The sequence below is a fragment of the Pholcus phalangioides genome, unplaced genomic scaffold, assembly GCF_987345545.1.
Source record: "Pholcus phalangioides strain wild (caught in Gottingen) unplaced genomic scaffold, Ppha-v1.0 ptg000024l_1, whole genome shotgun sequence".
NCBI lineage: Eukaryota > Metazoa > Arthropoda > Arachnida > Araneae > Pholcidae > Pholcus > Pholcus phalangioides.
This window is the reverse complement of record NW_028301616.1, coordinates 13,256,308-13,274,168: the sequence shown is the minus strand read 5'-3', so window position 1 is coordinate 13,274,168 and position 17,861 is coordinate 13,256,308. Positions and strand designations below refer to the sequence as shown.

Sequence of the window (17,861 nt, the reverse complement as noted above, 5' to 3'; positions counted from 1 at the left end):
TCTGAATCTCGGAATCATCTGATGTTGCCCACAAACTTTCACACCTATTTTTTTAAAGACGCACTAGAGGCGCATTTATAAGTCATTTAAGTCGCTCGCGGCACATTCCCAGATCACTTAAGTGGCCCTCTGACACTTTTTCAAACCAATGAAGTAGCCCGCACTCTCCAAAAGGTTGAATACCCTTGCTATATCCTGTAATAGGGCTCCGGTTCCATTGAAGGATATACTGAGAAAGATCTGGATTTTGTGTGGAATCGAATATTTTGGAAGAAAATAACGATGAGAGCTCTTACATTATGACCACCCTTCTGCCGTCTGCATATGGGACGCAGACCAATAAGCGAAAGGTTCATCGTTCTACTCACCACCACGGATCCTTCGTGTTAATAAGATGAATTCCACAGATCCCCCGCCGCTGTGCGGTCGTGTGGTCATAGTAACGGACTCGCATCGCGGGGAACCAGGTTCAAACTTAAACAGCGGCACAGTTGTGTCCGCCTGAAGTTCTTCGGTTCTCAACTTCAAGGCGAAAATGCGAGCCGATCTCCCAGTTAAAACGTCTTACCACAGAGCAGCATACCTACAGCCAAGTCCGAAACTAAGATTTTTGCCGCCCCGCAATTTTAAAATTCGATAATTTTATAACACGGTGTTCTTTGTTCCCACCTAGAATTGCCGCCCAGGGCAGTTGATTTTCTGCCGCCCTCGCTCACCTGTCAACTCCCTGACTCAATTAATCAATCACTCACTTGCTGCTTTACCCACTCATCCTGCGCATCCACTCAATCACTGTGTAACTTGGTCGGTGAATTCCGCGTCAGTGACCGGTGAATTGCGTTTGGGCGACGAATATTCAGCACACGTGCCATATCGGCCATTTTTTTCCTCTTCAGGCCTGCTGATCGGTGTAAGGCCGATTGTCATTATATAATGGTTCGTAGGTGTACGTTACGTTTACGATGAAAACGAACGGGGTGTAGAGAGAGAGATTCGATTGTGGATCGATTTACGTGGAATTAACCGAATCGTAAACGAAATCTCATCCTCTTGTGCTCAGTTATTTTTATTGAGCGTTCGAAACGTAAATAGTAGGAATTGGGAGTGTGAAGGAGAGGAGTGGAGATCGGTCGGATTCGACCGATTTCATCAGCTTTCCCTCGAAACCGAGATCGATTTCCACGAAACGACAACCGATCGTCGACGATTCCGCGAAACAAAGAAACAGGGATTTGCCGCCGGTAAAAAATTGATCGGCGAGGCGGCTCGTCTCGAAAAGCAAAAGAAATTAAATCGTTCTTCGATGTATAAATCCACTGATCGTTCATTGGACGACGATCATCATCTCTGTGAAACGTTTTGTTGGCGACGATCTTCCTGCTGGGGTTTGAGAGGCTGATCGTTTGAATCGACGATACGGTTGTTTTACCAGCAATACAGGTTGTTTTTTTTTTTACAAAGAACTGAAACTATGAGAGACAGTTCAAGATTCGGCCGTGTATGAAACGTTAACCATGGATGAAGCTGAACTGCCCCGCTCCATTCCATCACCATAGGGCAAGAAATTCAATTCAATTTGAGAGGGTCGAGTTGTGTGCATTAGAACAATGCTGATTAGAAATAGGTGCGAGTGTTTGCTTATGCTGCAATGAATTCTTTAAATGAGCAGTTAGTGTAAGTAACATCAAATTTAAATAGGAGTTTGTAAGCTTGAGAAAGGTGCGTGCAAATTTAGGAAGCTTTGCAAAGCCACGTGTAGATTTTGAAAGGAAAGGGTACGAGTATTGGAAACTTTGGGAGAGACGTGCAGATTTTGGAAGCCTAAGAAACACATCTGCAAATTATAGAAGCTTAATAGGCACGTAAACAGGTTTTAAAAGCTTTGAAAAGGCACCTTCAGATTTTCAAAGCTTAAGAAAAGCACGTACAGATTTTAAAAGCTCGGGAAAATTAACGTGCAGATTTCTGAAGCTCAATAAAACGGTTCGGAAATTTCAATTTGTCGGAAAAATAGACACAATTCTTTTCAGGTCGGAGGAAATGACCAAATTTTGAAAATTCGTGGAAGGCATGTGCGGATTTCGGAATCCCGTTAAAATAGTTGCTTAATTTGGAACAGCAAGATAACTACAATGAAATGTAAGGCTGCGTTCATAGTGGAGCGAAGAGGTAAGAGTGTTACAAGAATTGTGACTAGGAATCCCCTCCAAGAAATAAATGCATAGGGGTGGAGGAAGAGATGTCTGCACATAGTAAAATGTGCAAACATCATTTTTAATACAAATACAAATACAACGCCACAACAGGCAAAATGCCCATACTTAACATACAAAGCCTAAGAGCGAATTTTGATAATTTTACAGCTTTTTTAGCCTTTGAGTGTATCAATAGATATTATTTGCCTAAATGAAATATGGATAGAAACAGATGAATTATCAATTATTTTATTTCAGATAATATAAATGACTATTGCAGTTACGCAAATTGTAGAACCTGTAATAGATCTGGAGGAGTTATTATGTATATAAACAAGTCAATTAGAACAACACACAAAAAACACTATAAATTACAAACAGCAAAAGAACTGCATATTTCTCCCTGATTGTGAACTAGAAATATTACAAATCTACAGATCACATTATTATACTATCACAATTTAATGATGAATTGGAGTTTTACATGTTAAATTCGAAAAGTAATACATTAAAATAAGTGGGTGATATAAATAGTAATCTTTATGGAGAAGACATTGAAACATCAAAATATCTTGATATAATGGCGTTAAACGGATTTCATCCATTACACGAAAACATAACTAGAGAGGGAAATGGAACTAAAACATGTATTGACCATGCTTTCTATAGAACCAAACAAACAACTACACAAGAATTCACTGTTTATAAAACCAAAGTCACTCACCATTACCCAGTAATAGGTTACATTAATTTTTTGGAAAAGAATATAAAAATCAACAGAACAAATAACGATAATAAACTATGAAAAATTTGAAAAATTCATTTCAAATTTGAATTTAAAGCTATCATTGAAGAGAGTACTGCTCACAATAAATACCAACGATTCATGGATGTGATAACATTAAACTTATCGTCTAAAACAGTTTAAAAAAATGAAGAAGAAAAAAATCCAAGAAAATATGGATTACCAAGGAAATTATAGACAGAATAAACTACAAAGAAAAGTTGTACAAAAAATATCCAAATATTATATTCTTTGAAATAGAATACAAGAAATACGACAGAGAATTAAAAATCTCATAGAAACCACAAAGTTGAAATATATTAAGAGCAACTTTAACACATATGAAAAAAATAAGACTGCAATAGAAATGTATCAATGAAACCGTTTTCAACAACAATGTAAAGAATAACATGTTACCAGAATTCCAATATGCTTCAGATATGGCCGAAAGATTCAATGTCGATTTCATTAACAGAAATTTGGAGGATGTAGAAAAAAATTAACATTATTTTCGCACAACAAACAAACAAGTAATAATAACGCAAGTAATTCCATGTTTTATTTTGAAACCAATGATGAAATAATAAAGGATGTAATCAAAGAAATAAAAGAAAACAAATCAAGTGAATATGATAAAATTACCCCTAAAATGATTAAACTTTTTTCAACATATCATTTAGATGTAGTAAAAAATCTCATAAGTTCAGCAATATCAAATGGACTTTTTGATCCCGAACTCAAATATTCCGTGGTACATCCCATTTATAAAAAAGGAGATACCACTGATTTAATTAATTACAGACCGATTTATGATTAATTACAGACCGATATTCTACCTGTTTTTTCAAAGGTTATGGAAAAATGTATAAAGAAAAATAACTGCTAAATTTTTTAAATCACCAAAATGCTTTTGCATCTAATCAATGTAATTTCAAAAGGAAAAAAAATACAGAAATAGCTATAATTGACTTATGTAATCGGTTAAACAATGGATATAACCAAAACAAATATTCAATAACCGTATTCGTAGATCTAAAAAGATATTTTGATTACCGTTGACCTAAATATCCTAAGAAACTTTACTCAGCTGGCATACGTAGCAATCTATTGAAATGGTTTAAAACATATTATTAATATAGACAACAAGCAGTTAAAATAAATGAAAAAATTAGTACATTTTTGGAAGTAAAAAAGGGTGTACCTCAGGGATCAGTTCTAGGACCTGTACAAATTCCTCATACATAAACGAATTTCACAAACTTAAACAAAATGGAAACTTAATATATTTTGCCGATGATATAGTACTGTATGTAGAGGAAATGGAAAATTTATTTTAAAAAGTAGAAGACCTTTTCAAAATAAATAGTTGGCTAAGTAAAAACAAACTGCAGATAAATATTCAGAAAACTAAATATATTTTCTTAAAGAACAAGAAACATAAACAATTTTGATGATATACTTATAAAAATTCATAACCATTCCCCTAGTCAAAGCATATCACACTGTAACTTCCAAGAAATAAACAGAGTTTTTGACTATAACTAACTATCTGGGCATAATAATACAGGATGACCTAAAATGGAATTTGCACTGTGAAAAAATAACTAAAAAAATTCGAACTTTTGCAGCAGTATTATATAGACTTAAAAATACAGTAGATGAAGATTTTTTAAAGATATATTTTATGCATGGATAAAAAAACACTCAATCGTAACATATGGAATCTGTGCTTGGGGGGGTGCATACTATGCTAACATAAATAAATTAGACAATATATATAATAAAATCAGATTCGCAATAAAAACTAATCCCTCTAACCAAAACAAAACTGAGTGACACGCATTATGTGTAAGACAAAACTAAATTTACAGAGTATAAGACAAAACTATATTTACAGAGTATAAGACAAAACTATATTTACAGAGTATAAGACAAAACTATATTTACAGAGTATAAGACAAAACTATATTTACAGAATAATGATATTTGTTATAGCAAGTGAAGAATGGTTAATGAGGAATCAAAATAGATCATCAACTAGATTAAGTATTGAATATCAAGTGCCAAAAACAAATAAAATTCTGTTCAAAAAAGTTTTAGTTACACTGCTCCAAAAATATTAAATAAATATCAAGCTGCTAATCATATTAATAAGAGATTGAATTATAATATATTTGGTTTTGCGAAGAGTATAGTTTTTGAAACACTAATACAATAGAATATTTGCATTGACATAATATTTGTATATAGAAATATTTATCAAAAATATGCATATTTTCAATAATATGCATGATAACTAATCATCAAATTTCGGTGAGGTAATACTATGAACAGGATATAATTACTGTATTTAAAAAATTTGAAATTTTTTCGACATATTTTTTTGTGACATGTTATAAAAATTCAATTATCGTGCGTGTACACGTGTATAATGATTACTGTTTATGATAATGGAACGATAAGAAGGTTGCTTTGAAAAATAGAAATTTAATATAGTAAATTATATTTCGACCTTCTGGAAGGACAAGCAGTCCCTTGAGGGTCACAAAGTGGTTGTATATGTATGTCCATTTTTGTTTATCTTTTCTGCATTTTTGTTTTGTCATCTGTTTTTCTTTGTATTTTGTAACGTGTTCTGTCCAATAACAAAAAAGACGAGGAGGATAGAGAAAATGGCCGAAGGGTTCTGAAATGTAAAGGTGTGATGATGTGACAATGATCCCTCTGCAGAAAAGAGAAAGCGAAAAAAACGGAGAAACGGACCAATCAGGAGATAGCCAAAATCAGCAGATCGAGATGAAGACAAACATGTTTGTTCAAATCTCGCACCTCGCTGAGTCTTTTCTTTATCTCTCTTCTCGAGTATGTGTCATTCTAGAACAAAACAATGCAATTGTTTTCGTCGCTAGTCTCTATTATGTACTCCCATACTTCGTGGTCACCTCACTATGAGCACAGCCTAAGTAACTAATATACAGAGTGATTCAGAAAAGATGGGGGAAAACTTTAAGATGATAGTACACATCAATACAAATAATTGCCATCAAGGAATGCATGGTCTAGCATGAAACGCAAACGCGCTAGCGCATTCCAAAACGGCCGCTCTGCAAACGTTAAAACGGCATTCCTGATTAAATTTATCGGGAGGAAAAATAACACCATGCATGCAAATGCAACCCGGGGAAGAAGAAACCGTATGCAAGTCTGCGTCACAGTGCATTAGACAGGGAAGCATGAAAGTATCCCATTTTGCACAGCTGCCCATGCAGTCGTGCAAATGTTTTCGGATTGCGCCTGTGGGGAAAACGCTCACCGCACATTCGTGCTTCCTCTACGGTATTTCGGTTTGCAGTTCCGTAAATGAAATGCATGTCTGCTTTTTCAGTATTACTAAAGTGTGTCATTGTCCCGTGCGTTACAATTATTAGAACGGTTGCACACTGGAACAACTTCACAGGGCTGGCGTCCGCGCCTTTTATGCACTGTGCGTACCCCTTTACTTTCAAAACTTACAAGTGCCTTTGCAAAGCTTCCTGAATTTGCACGCACCTTTCCAGAGCTTAGAAACTCCTATTTAAATTTGACGTTACGTACACTTACTGCTCATTTAAAGAATTCATTGCAGCGCATACCCAAACACTCGCACCTATTTCTAACAGCATTGTTCTAATGCAACTCGACCCTCTCAAATTGAATTGAATTTCTTGCCCTATGGTGATATGCACTATGACGCAGATTTGCATACGATTTCTTCTTTCCCAGGTTACATTTGCATGCATGGTGTTCTTTTTCTCCGATAACAGATACCCCTTTTAACGTTTGCCTTTTAAACATTGTCATTAGCATTGTCATGTTAGACTATATGACAATTGCTGACAAATCATCTGATAATTGCTTTCATTAGTATGTACTACTACCTCTTTTTCCATCTTTTTCTTGAATCACCCTGTATTCGTACTACAATAATGGTGTTATGAAATCGAATGTTATTCACCCCCTGGCGTCACTTCTAGCGAACTCTAGAATAACGGACAAATTCGACGGCAGTGGTGACTGGCGGCCACTGAAAAGAAAGACGATCGAGGAATATAAGATGAAGGGTTTTTTGCCACAAACAGTTTTTCAGGCCCGAGCCGTAAATAAAAAAAGGGAACACCTTTTCTTCCTCCTCATCCGGCTGAGGCGACGTCAATGTTCGGGCTTGAAGGAAAGCGCGGTTCGTTGTTGATCGCAGTCCTCGGGCAGTTTTCGCGGTCGCTTTCGCGAGTCATTTATCAAAGCGAGGACACATTAATCAGGACGCCGGACATTACACGTCCAACTTCGCTCACCTCGTGGGTGTATACACACAATGCGCCGACAGACGCAACGCGAAGAATTGAACCTATGTCTTGGGCATTTTTCACAAATCGCGTTGTTTACCCAAGGAGCGACGGATTTGGAAATTGTATTGATAGTCTTCTTTTTTTAGGCCCCCCCCCCCCCAGGCAACGACAGGCCTGTGCCTCGGTTTCTCTGCTGCTCTCTTTTGCCAGTGACGTCAATCCCTGACCGAAATGCATCGAGTTGTTTCCGGAATGACACATTCAAACGAAATCCAATTTACGAGCAAATATATCCAATCCAGTTTCGCCATCATCCGTTATGATTATCGCGGGAGATGAATTATCTTGTATGCATGTATGCTTCGAAATGGAATTTCCCCAAGATTATGTTATTCTGACATTTTCTCTTATCGCGAGAGACTGGAGGACTTTAGTGGGTGTTGTGGTAGCTTCTCGTGTTGGGTGCGTCGGGGCACGTAAGAGGGGAATTCATCGCACACGATTCACCGTCAACAATTCAATACCAAGGTTTTTTTAACAACTGGCTGTTGCGAAGATATATTTTGGAAAGAGGGTGAGGGAGTCAGTGATCAATTGTCAGGGAGTTGGTGAATACGGGCCGTCATTTGCTCATTCACCGACAGAGTTCAAACTTCAACCTCAGGTGAAAGGATTCGAGATCAAGACGGATTTTGGTTAAAAACCAGTGTCGAACTCTACTCCTTTAACCCCCGATTGTAGTTTAAACTCTATCAGGGAATACAGACCTGAGTGGGTGAGTTAGTGAATGAGCGGATAGGTAAATGAGAAAATGAGTGAGCCACTCATACGGTCACTCACTTGGTAACTCACCCACCCACTCTCACGATCGTCCATACTGTTACTTACTCGATCGCTCATATGGTTACTGAGCCACTCAATTGGTCACTCTTACGGTCGATCACTCACTCTCTAACTTATTCAACAACTCATTCTGAGGCTCACACTTTCATTCGCTAAATCACTCGTTCACTGTCTCACGGGTGACGAGCAGTTGTCGGTGAATTTTCCCAGCGTGATTTTTCCTTCGGTGAATTTTGTCGGCAAGTTTCCAGTAAATCGGGGGGGAGGGGGGGACGAGCAGATGCATTGGATATCCACGTGCATTTAGATGGCGTACCAAATACGTATATACCATCAAGATCAGAATTTTTTTATACATTTTTTTTTTAATAGTAGTGAACATATGATGGCCCTCATGGACAAGCATGAAGTTGGGTAACCACGGAAAAACCAACTTCAGCTGGCCGCTGTGCAGCCAGCGAAAGTCCTCGAGATGTCCGCACAACAGCCTTAGCAAGTAGCTTCCTGGCAGCAGCTTTCCGGCCGGGTATCGTTCACTATACAGTGTTTTAATTGGGTTGCTGTATTTTGAAATATATGACATCCATATTTGTTATGGGCATCTTTATCTCAGCCACCTCGTTGGGCATTTTGCCTGTTGTGGCGTTGTATTTGTATTTACGCAGTATAAGTCTGCTTCTGTTTATAACTCGTATCTCTTGAATTTTCTGCGTACTGACTATTCTGTACACTTTATTCGCTTCATGTCGCGCATTTGTATATAGTCCATATCTTTTTTTGATTTTCCTGTCTCTTATCATGTTGAAGGAGTGCCTGGGGAGGGGGGGGGGGGGTGGGTAGGACTTATTCTGACGCAACTACGTCATTCTGGACACTGAGACAAAATCTATTCGGTGGAAGAGCCTGGTCGTCTTCGGTTTTCCCTGTGTGTTTACTCCCCCTCCCTTCCTCTTCACGTTTCTGTTCACACAGCTCCCAACACATCAGATTTTCCTATCTGCAAGATCTGAATCAAGCATTCCACGTACAGGCTTTTGGCGACTAATTTGGAATATCTAAATTTAAAGAATGGGCGATGAATCTAAAAAAAACCTGGTTTCCGTGTTCGCATATTAGAACTAGAAGGAGGGGTGGGGGGAAGAGTGCAGCAGATACCTCTTTTGTCCTCACCCTCTCTTTCTTAAATCCCTCACCTTTATCTCATCAACCGTTCGTTGTAGAGGTATGTTTCTAATTTTGAAAATTTTGTGAACACAATTCACAATGTGTTCACAGAAATCACTCTGTACCGGTTTCGAGAGTGAAAATATAGTGTTACAAAATAAAAAATTTAAATTTTTGCACGGTCCGGTTGTTCTCTAATTTCCAAATAGAAAGTTGTTGTCCTGCTTCTCCTGAGGTCAACAACAAAAAAATCCCAAGTTTCTAAGTGATATTCAAATTCATGTCCACTGAGACATTCGAATTCAAAAATCGGAGAGAAGTTTGTAAAGGACAGCTTAAATGACGGAAAGAAGCCTTGTCTGTTAGAGTTTATGCTGTTCTTTTCCAACTTTTCACCATTTTTTGAATTCTTCAAATTATCTCGATAAATATTGTACTTAGAAACATGTAATTTTTTCTGTTGGCCTCACGAAAAACACGGCAACAATTCCTTAATTAGTTCGAAGACGGGACGGGACGGGGGGACCATGTAAAAATTTAGAAATTCTTCATTTTATGCCACACTGTATTTTTCACTCTCGAAACTGGTACAGAGTAGTATTTGAACACGTTTTCGGAGCATTTTTTAAGTTAAAACCATGCCTCTACGACAAACGTTGATGAGATAAAGGCTGAATTGGGACTTACGGGACACCCTGTATGATTAGAAAAATACATAATATGGGGAGGAGAGTCACTAAACATGAGTATAGAAAGAGCGGGAAGGGGGGGAAAACTTCTGGTTATACGGTTACAATGTAGCTTTGTGATGATGAGAAAAGAGGTAAAAGAAACCGGAGAGAGAGAGAGAGAGAGAGCTGTTATGAATTTCTTTTATTTGTGTTTGGACGAGATATCTAGTCCGTGATCGTTGAAATGGTAATGTAGCGATGAAATACCATGATAAATTAACGGCCCCTACCGCGCAAAAACTTAGTATTTTAAGAATACGCATTCTATATTACCAAACAAATTCATATTTTATCCCCCCACCCCAGTCCTTTCGACCGACTGTTTTCGATGCCACCCTGCATACATATAGGAGACGTTTCCTGAAGTAAACTTTCGAAACCCCCCTTGAGATTCAGTAAAACGATGTTATCAGTCTTTCGTCGAAGAGTCAAATAATCTCATTGAAGAAGAAGAAGGTTCCTTTCAAAAGCTTTCTTCGAGTCCGGCCGAAGTCCGTCCGAATTTGATGGATGAGGGGTACGCCGACATTTTTCTTTCGAATCGGTGCAAAGAGTGGACCGGAGATTAGGCCACACCACTGTTATGCGTGTGATGTATAATGTATCTATAACACCCCTCCTCCCATCTCCTTGAAGTGAGATTGACCGAGAGAGAAGACTGACTGAGTCGACGACGAGATTCATGTTTCAGTGATGAGGACTGGCCTCTTTTAGAGTCGATCTCTCTCTCTTGGGATGTATAATATATCGATAAAATGTTCTCGTGGGACGGACGCGACGCTCACTTTCATTTTCGGCCCACTGAATCGTCCTGGAGCGAAATAAATTTTCGAATTTTTGTGCGATGAGATCGCGCTTATTATATATTTTTCTGTAATGGAGGAGTCGGATGAAAGTTATCGGGTGACTCTCAGCCTCGAAGATTTCAATCGCTTTAGACACACGAGCACACCCCGTAGCTCAAACCTCACTACGCACACACACACAGTCTAGGATTTCCTTCAAACTCTAGGTTGACTCATCTTTGAGCGCAAGAATATAACACCAGTATTATCGCTATAGTTCAATTGCTGTTCTTATCCTGCTATTTTTTAACTATTAGATGCCACTTAGAAGGTAAGGAAGGGTCTCAAGGTGTCGTCCTCAAAAAATTATGAAAAAGTTTAAGTGCATTCACGTCATCAGAAACACAGAAAAACATAAATTATCGGTGGAGTAAAATTACTAAAGCCCCAAAAAACTATTAAAAATGACAACAGGTGGCTACTTATCGCCTATCGCGCATCCTGGCGATATCTATAAACAGCTTCTTTTCGATCTCTCACGCACTTTCTAGCTATCCGTTTTTCTTTCTTTTTTTTTTTTCCTGTAGCTTCTTTCGTCTGGCTCTAGGGAAAGCCTATGTGGTGGTCGAGTGGTGATAGTGACGGACTCGCATCGCAAGGTTCCGAGTTCGAACTCCACTGGTGCCACAGTAGTGGTCGACTGAAGTTTGTTTTCTGTGGTTCCCAACTTTGAGGAGTGAATGCGAGCCGATCACCCCGTTAAAAATTTTCGCCACAGAGAGCAGAAGGGCCTACAAACGGTAAAAATATTCAATCATTACATTTCACTCGCTTCACTTCTGAAATATAGAAGGCAGCACTGAGAAGAAAGGGACACAACACTATAGATACGCACTCAGACTGTTAGGTACACATTCTAACACTTCCGGCACAACTCTCTGGGTAGTAAATTTCCCATGGCCATAGACCTGAGTTGTGCTCGATTTGAAAGAAAGACTATAGAGGGGAAAAAATAGTTTCTCTCTCTCTTTGACTATGCTGTACCTGATGATGTCGCTCTAAGACTCTGGGGTTGCGGGATTTCTAAATTCATTCTTGGCCTCTCTATTGGCGTTCAAAATATTAATATTTACTCTTTTTTTTAGTGAGTGACCCATAATAATAATAATTCCGCCGGATCCAATTGAGGAAATGTAATTGCTGCTCTGAGAAATCATTCAGAAAAAATTGCGTACGTTTATATGCAATATTAACGGAGATACTTGGCTTCAAAGTTTCCAACATTTGTCGTCAATGTCGCCCTCACTCGGGTGTAGTTCACAAATTGTGAAAAGCCAATAAAATTCAAAGTTGCAAAAATTCTGTAACTGTCGAAATAATTGTCCAGATAATTGTCAAAAAATGCAATTGCTACTTATTGTGAATAAAAAAATAAAATAGTGTTCATCTCTCATTTGTGTACAATCTCTAAAAATTGTGATAAGCTGCCAAAACATAGTTGTTTTTTTTACACTTTTAATATCTCAATATTGCTTTTTTTTTTCTTTTTTTTTTTTGCAAATGACTTGTCGGAGCCGCATTTACATTTCAATAACTGGAACACACGGGAATTGTAAAAACAATATTTTTTTTATTTTTATGTATACGACCCCTCAAACAAATGTTGAGATTTTAAGTAACTGCACGTCATTTGAAAACTTTGTAATTGAAAATTCGGGGTGTTTCAAAAAGAATCATCCGATTTGAAATGCGTATATTACGAAAAATATTTTTCTTTTTCCATTTCTCCCAAGATAACAGGACAATCCAACGAACGTAATAAATCGCCCCCCCCCCCCCCCGCCGAAACATCACTATGGGCCCGCATCTACATTAGGATTTTATGCATGACTGTCTCAACACCATTGGTCCCGAGCAAATTAATGTTCTGGGACCCCCCGTTCCTAACTGGAAATAGCAGCTTATACATATTAACATACTTTCATTCAAAAATCATAGTACCAGATCTGTCATCATGTGGGTCCCAATATAAGGCCCGGGTAATGCCTACATGAGAGCCCATTGGTTAATATGACCCTGGTTCTATAGGCAGCACTACTAGATTGTGAAAGTAGTCCTGTTTTTTTCCAACACACTTGAAAGCTTTATTTCTTCACAGCTCTCTGCGGCCCCCCCCCCCACCTATCACCACTTATCGTGACTCCCTTTCATCGGATTTTCATCAGTGGCCCCACTAGCATATCCCAGGACCACAGGGGGGGGGGGGCATATGGCCCCAGGCTGAGAAAAACTGGTCTAGTACACCGCCGAAAACGCATTCAAGCTCCTCGCTCACTCGAGATTATTTCACGAAATCTCTCCTTGCTTTCGTTTTCTCGGAAAACAACTTCGGATACTCTGTCCGATTTTACTCGCTACCTGTTCAGTTCAAAACACGATTACGAATATTTATTCACGACGGACCAAACTGTCGAGAGGAAAAGACAACCCGGAATGATTTTTCGCTGCCCTGCTGAGCGGAGGTGACGATTAGTTTGCAATTCCGGTCACTGGACGACCACTTTCTTCTCCTCTGTAGTACGTATATTCAAAGTTGAGCCAGAGCCAGCATACGAAACAACAGCACCCCCTCCCGCTGGTGGGTAGGCAGATGCAAAATAGCCAAAGTGGAGTTTGTTGAGGGGAAAGGCGTGGCTCTTGCCGAAACCTGAGCTCGTTCCTTTGCTGACACGTGCCGAGTGTCACCGTTCGCATACCAAAAGATTCCGACTCTGCTATAGGACCCACTATTATCATTCGACAGAACATGGCTATTTATACAGAGTTTGGCCTTCATAAAGATACTTGGATATGCTGTACGTACTCGCAGGAAGAAGCCTTTTCTGGTCCCGAAAGTTTTCAGCGAATCTCTGAAGCTCTGTAATTTTGTCGCATCTCTGGTGTTTGTTTTGCGGATGCGCTCGGTAGTAGTAATTGTGATGTGTCGGTGAATATGAAATACCTCATTATTTCAGGGATCGAGGTCAAAAATCGTCGGCATTCCCCGAATTGTATGTGTGTGCATAATAATTTTTATATTTTCCTACCTTCTCATAAACTAACGGCTGTGCGAACCTGCAACATAGCCACCAGCTACCAACGTGAATAGGGACATGCTACAACATTGGTTGTTGACCTATGGGTCGCAACCCAAACTTGGGTCGCAGGGGCTTCGGGATTTGTCGTTCAAATCCACTCACAGCCGAGAATAATTTTTATCGGTCATGACCCAAACTTGATTCGCATAGATTTCAGTGATGGGTCGTCCAAATCTACTTACAGCTAGCGATTCTTGAGCTATCCGTCACGACCCAAACTCGGTTCGCATATGCTTAAGAGATGGGTCGTAAAACTTCACCTACAGTTTTGTTATGAATGCACTTATATACCTGTATATTGGGTTACGGTTTCACTAATTTTGAAAAACAAACAGTCCCATGGGTTGCAAAGCTGATCTTGTTCATTTTGGGTAGAGGCTGAAAAAGGTTAAGAACCCTTGTGCGACGTGTTCACCCCAATACGCGCCGGCCAAATGGGGCCCTCTGAGTGATCTGACGTAGCCCGCGACCTCAAACGCAATTTTGTAAAAATAAACTAGGTGGCACATTTTTGCAGATCACTTAGGAGATTCTCGGCACAGTTAAACAATGTTCAACCTACCCGCGGAATATTTAAGTATCAGTGACCCGCGGCTTTTGTAACCCTTCCAGTATCATTTCTAGAATCTGTATGGGATATACATGACCGGGTATGAGTGAACGGGTTAAAAATCATTTTAGTGACCCGCGCCACAGTTTCAGATTGAATCCACAGTGGGTCACTAAGTGGCCTCCGGCATATTTACATATCACCGCGTCACAGTTCCAGAACTCTTAAGTGACCCGCAGTATAGTTGCAAACGGGGAGCCAGAAATTTTTCAGACCAGTGGGGGGTGCTCGACTTGAGTTTTATGTAAGAAACATTGATTTCTGAATAAATTCTTCGGTTGCTCTGACGCGTGAAATCACCCCGTTCAATCGGTTAACGGATAAGCTCCCCTCACACTAAAATTTCTCCTAAAGACGATGTTAAAGTTCCCCTCTTAATATGATAATTCCAACGACTTTTCCCCTCTTATTCGATAATTACATTTGATACGTCAACTGTTAATGCACATCAACCACTATGCACACAATGTTTTTATCGAATGAAACATTTAGAGTCAAATGGGAAAATGTGTTACTCTAAGCTAAGATTTAAAAAAATAGAGTAGATGATGTCCTCCAAGTATTCAAATTGTCTTCAATATGTACATTTAAATATTTTATTTTTGTTCTCTCTTAAACCAATAGAGGGCGCTAATTTTCCTAATGAAAAGTTGAAATAAGTATTGTGATCGTAATTAAATATAATTTCCATTTCATTATTGATGCCCCATTATTATTGCCTAATTTATTCGATCATTTTTGTCGAACCATTTCTGCACACGAGGGCTAATTAGACCGGGATCTACAATTTATTGCCGATTCCGAACGCAGGCTTGTTTTTTTTTATACTCATCGAGAGGTTGGTGCGCTAACCACTCGATGTGGGACTCCCTGCAGTAGAAATATTTCTGCGGTCATGTCGCCATTTCTGTTGTACCCCTGTGTCAGGAAAGTTTTCTAACAAGGACGAACTCGCGACACCTCTAAATATCCTTTGGTACTTTAGGCGAGTATCTTATCGACCTGGGCTACCGCGTCCTAATGTATTCGATAAGCTTTACCAACATTGATCCTTCATCAGTTTTCAATACACAAACTATTCTAACGTTGTAAAATGGCAACTGAATTGTTCCCCGCTCAATCGGATATTGTGTGCTGGAATCGTTGTTATCCGGTTAAGCGGGGCCGACTGTATGTTTACAAATTCAACAACAGAGGCGGCTCAAGCAAGTGTGTAAGGGGGTGCACCTCACCCGGGTGGCGTGCTTTAAGGAGCGGCTTTCGTTTGGACAAACATTTTAAAAAATAGTGAATACACATGCACACATGTAATGAAAATTCACAAGAGACACACCACTGCTGTCACTCTTTGAGCCATACCTTGTCAACGAAGATGTTGAGAAAATTTGTAACAGACAGGGCCTGAGGCCGTAATACCAGCAACAGGAATAGACTCTATCACAGTGATTCCTAACGTGGGCGTTAACGCCCCCCGGGGAACGATGGAATCTTCCAGGGGCGGTGTAGAAGCTACAGGTATAACATAGGATCCTATGGGTTAGATTGTGTTGGGGATGATGGGAGAAAAAAAGTTTCTGAAGAAGGGGGGCGATGGGACAAAAAAGGTTGGGAAACTGCTCTATCACAAGGGGTTAATGAGCATTTTTGTGCCCGCTGGAGCGGTTAAATAGAGGCAAAGAAAAAATTCGAATACCCAGGGCTTAAGAAGCGCCAGAACCCCTTCATCCCTTCCCCTTAGTTTCTGCTTAGGTAACCTCTTGGAGCAGGTATTTTGGTGTTTATAAAGTTGTGTGATGTTTGAGATTTGACATTAACACAATGAACGCGGGTACATTGCGTTGCGGACGTTTTTTCGTGAATTTCACGGAAATTTAGTCATTTAGTAAAATTGTTTTAATAAACCTAATCTACATTTCCGGAAATGTTTATACTTGAGTGTAGTACTATCTATTTGGAAGCTATATATATATATATATATACAAATAACATACGCACTTAAAATGACCCGTAGTGATATGAAACCCGCTCTTCACCGCTACTAAATACTTACTTTTTCGTGACTCGCGCCCAAGTGACAGATTGCAAAAAACGTAAAAGCACGTAATCCGACAATAATTTGTTAATTGAAGACTTAAATCTTGATGGAGAGGGGAAAGAAAATATAATGACTGGCATAATCGAGAGCGATGAGATAATTCTGGACCAAAAAAAGGATCGGTTCGTTTTAAAGCGGGATGTATGGTTAGAAGCATTTTGTTGGATGGGGGAAGGTTTATCCAAGAGACCCCCGAGCTAAAAAGTACTTTTAGCTTCCGACCAGGGTCGTTTACGGTCCGTTAGGGGTGGCAGGTGAGCTCGAGCTGCCCCTGGTGTAGCGTAATTACAATCCTTACATTTTTTAGTAACACAAGAGGCATTAGCACGCAATGATTGGTTGCTACGAACAAGACATACAGCAAGACGTCACGAGGGGCGGAGCTTTTGGCAAAACTAAATTTTGCCAAATAACTCGCTGGGAGCTTTTTACTTGACGCTTTTTTAGTTGAATTGTGAAAGTGTTTTATCCTTCTTTTCTACGATCTTATTCAGAAAAGATGATGGAAACTCCATTGCATTCAAAAATTAATTCGGCCCTTAAGAAGACCTTTTTAAATTAATAAAATAAAACTGAAATTTAAAACAAGAATCGAAAAAGCCACCTGCAACCACTTGAGAAGATAAAGGAAAAAGAAGCACCACTCAACTTCGCCAAATGTAAATTTCACTAAGTATTTCAATACGAGTGACGTAAAGGTTCATCACTCACTGCGATCAATCACGATGAGCTAAACTCCTTATAATGTATCTAGGAATGTAAGGTTTGTTTATACCTCCATCTGGTCAACCTTTGTAGAGATATCTGCCGCGAAACAATTTGGGAACAGCGTGATATAGCACGTGAGTGCGTGCGTACAGGGCTTGAGGTAAAAGAGGGAACTGGAATTTTTTTCTATCCAATCCTTTGGTCAGATCCCTTTTACACGTAAAAAAAAAAAATCTTTACTTTTTCTGCTGTCATCGCACAAGAGTTCGAAGAAACGAAGTATAAAAAAAGAGAGAGAGAACCTTTTCTCTCTCTGGCTTCTTCTCGGCGTGGGCATCCATCAGAGGGGACGAAATGGAAAATTCTTGTTCTCTCATACATCGTATCTCGAAGAAAGAGGAAAAATAAACAAAAAAAAAAATTCGCACTCGGATACGAAATCTCAAGTGAGAGGACGACGACGCAACTCGCTCCCGATTATTAT

At 39.2% G+C, this 17,861-nt stretch overlaps 1 protein-coding gene across 6 annotated transcripts in view; it reads left to right on the top strand.

The window, feature by feature from the left end:
* Glut1 (Glucose transporter 1) overlaps nt 1–17,861 on the top strand; it is a 220,070-nt gene that overhangs the window by 108,721 nt on the left and 93,488 nt on the right. The window contains exon 1 of one of the 6 annotated variants that reach the window (XM_089251416.1): nt 11,553–11,627. The exons of the other annotated variants lie outside the window; for them this stretch is intronic. Within the exon in view, the coding sequence (XP_089107542.1) occupies nt 11,568–11,627 (60 nt within the window). The 5' untranslated portion in view covers nt 11,553–11,567. Of the gene's footprint in view, nt 1–11,552; nt 11,628–17,861 lie in introns of those variants that run through there. 6 annotated transcript variants of the gene reach the window in all.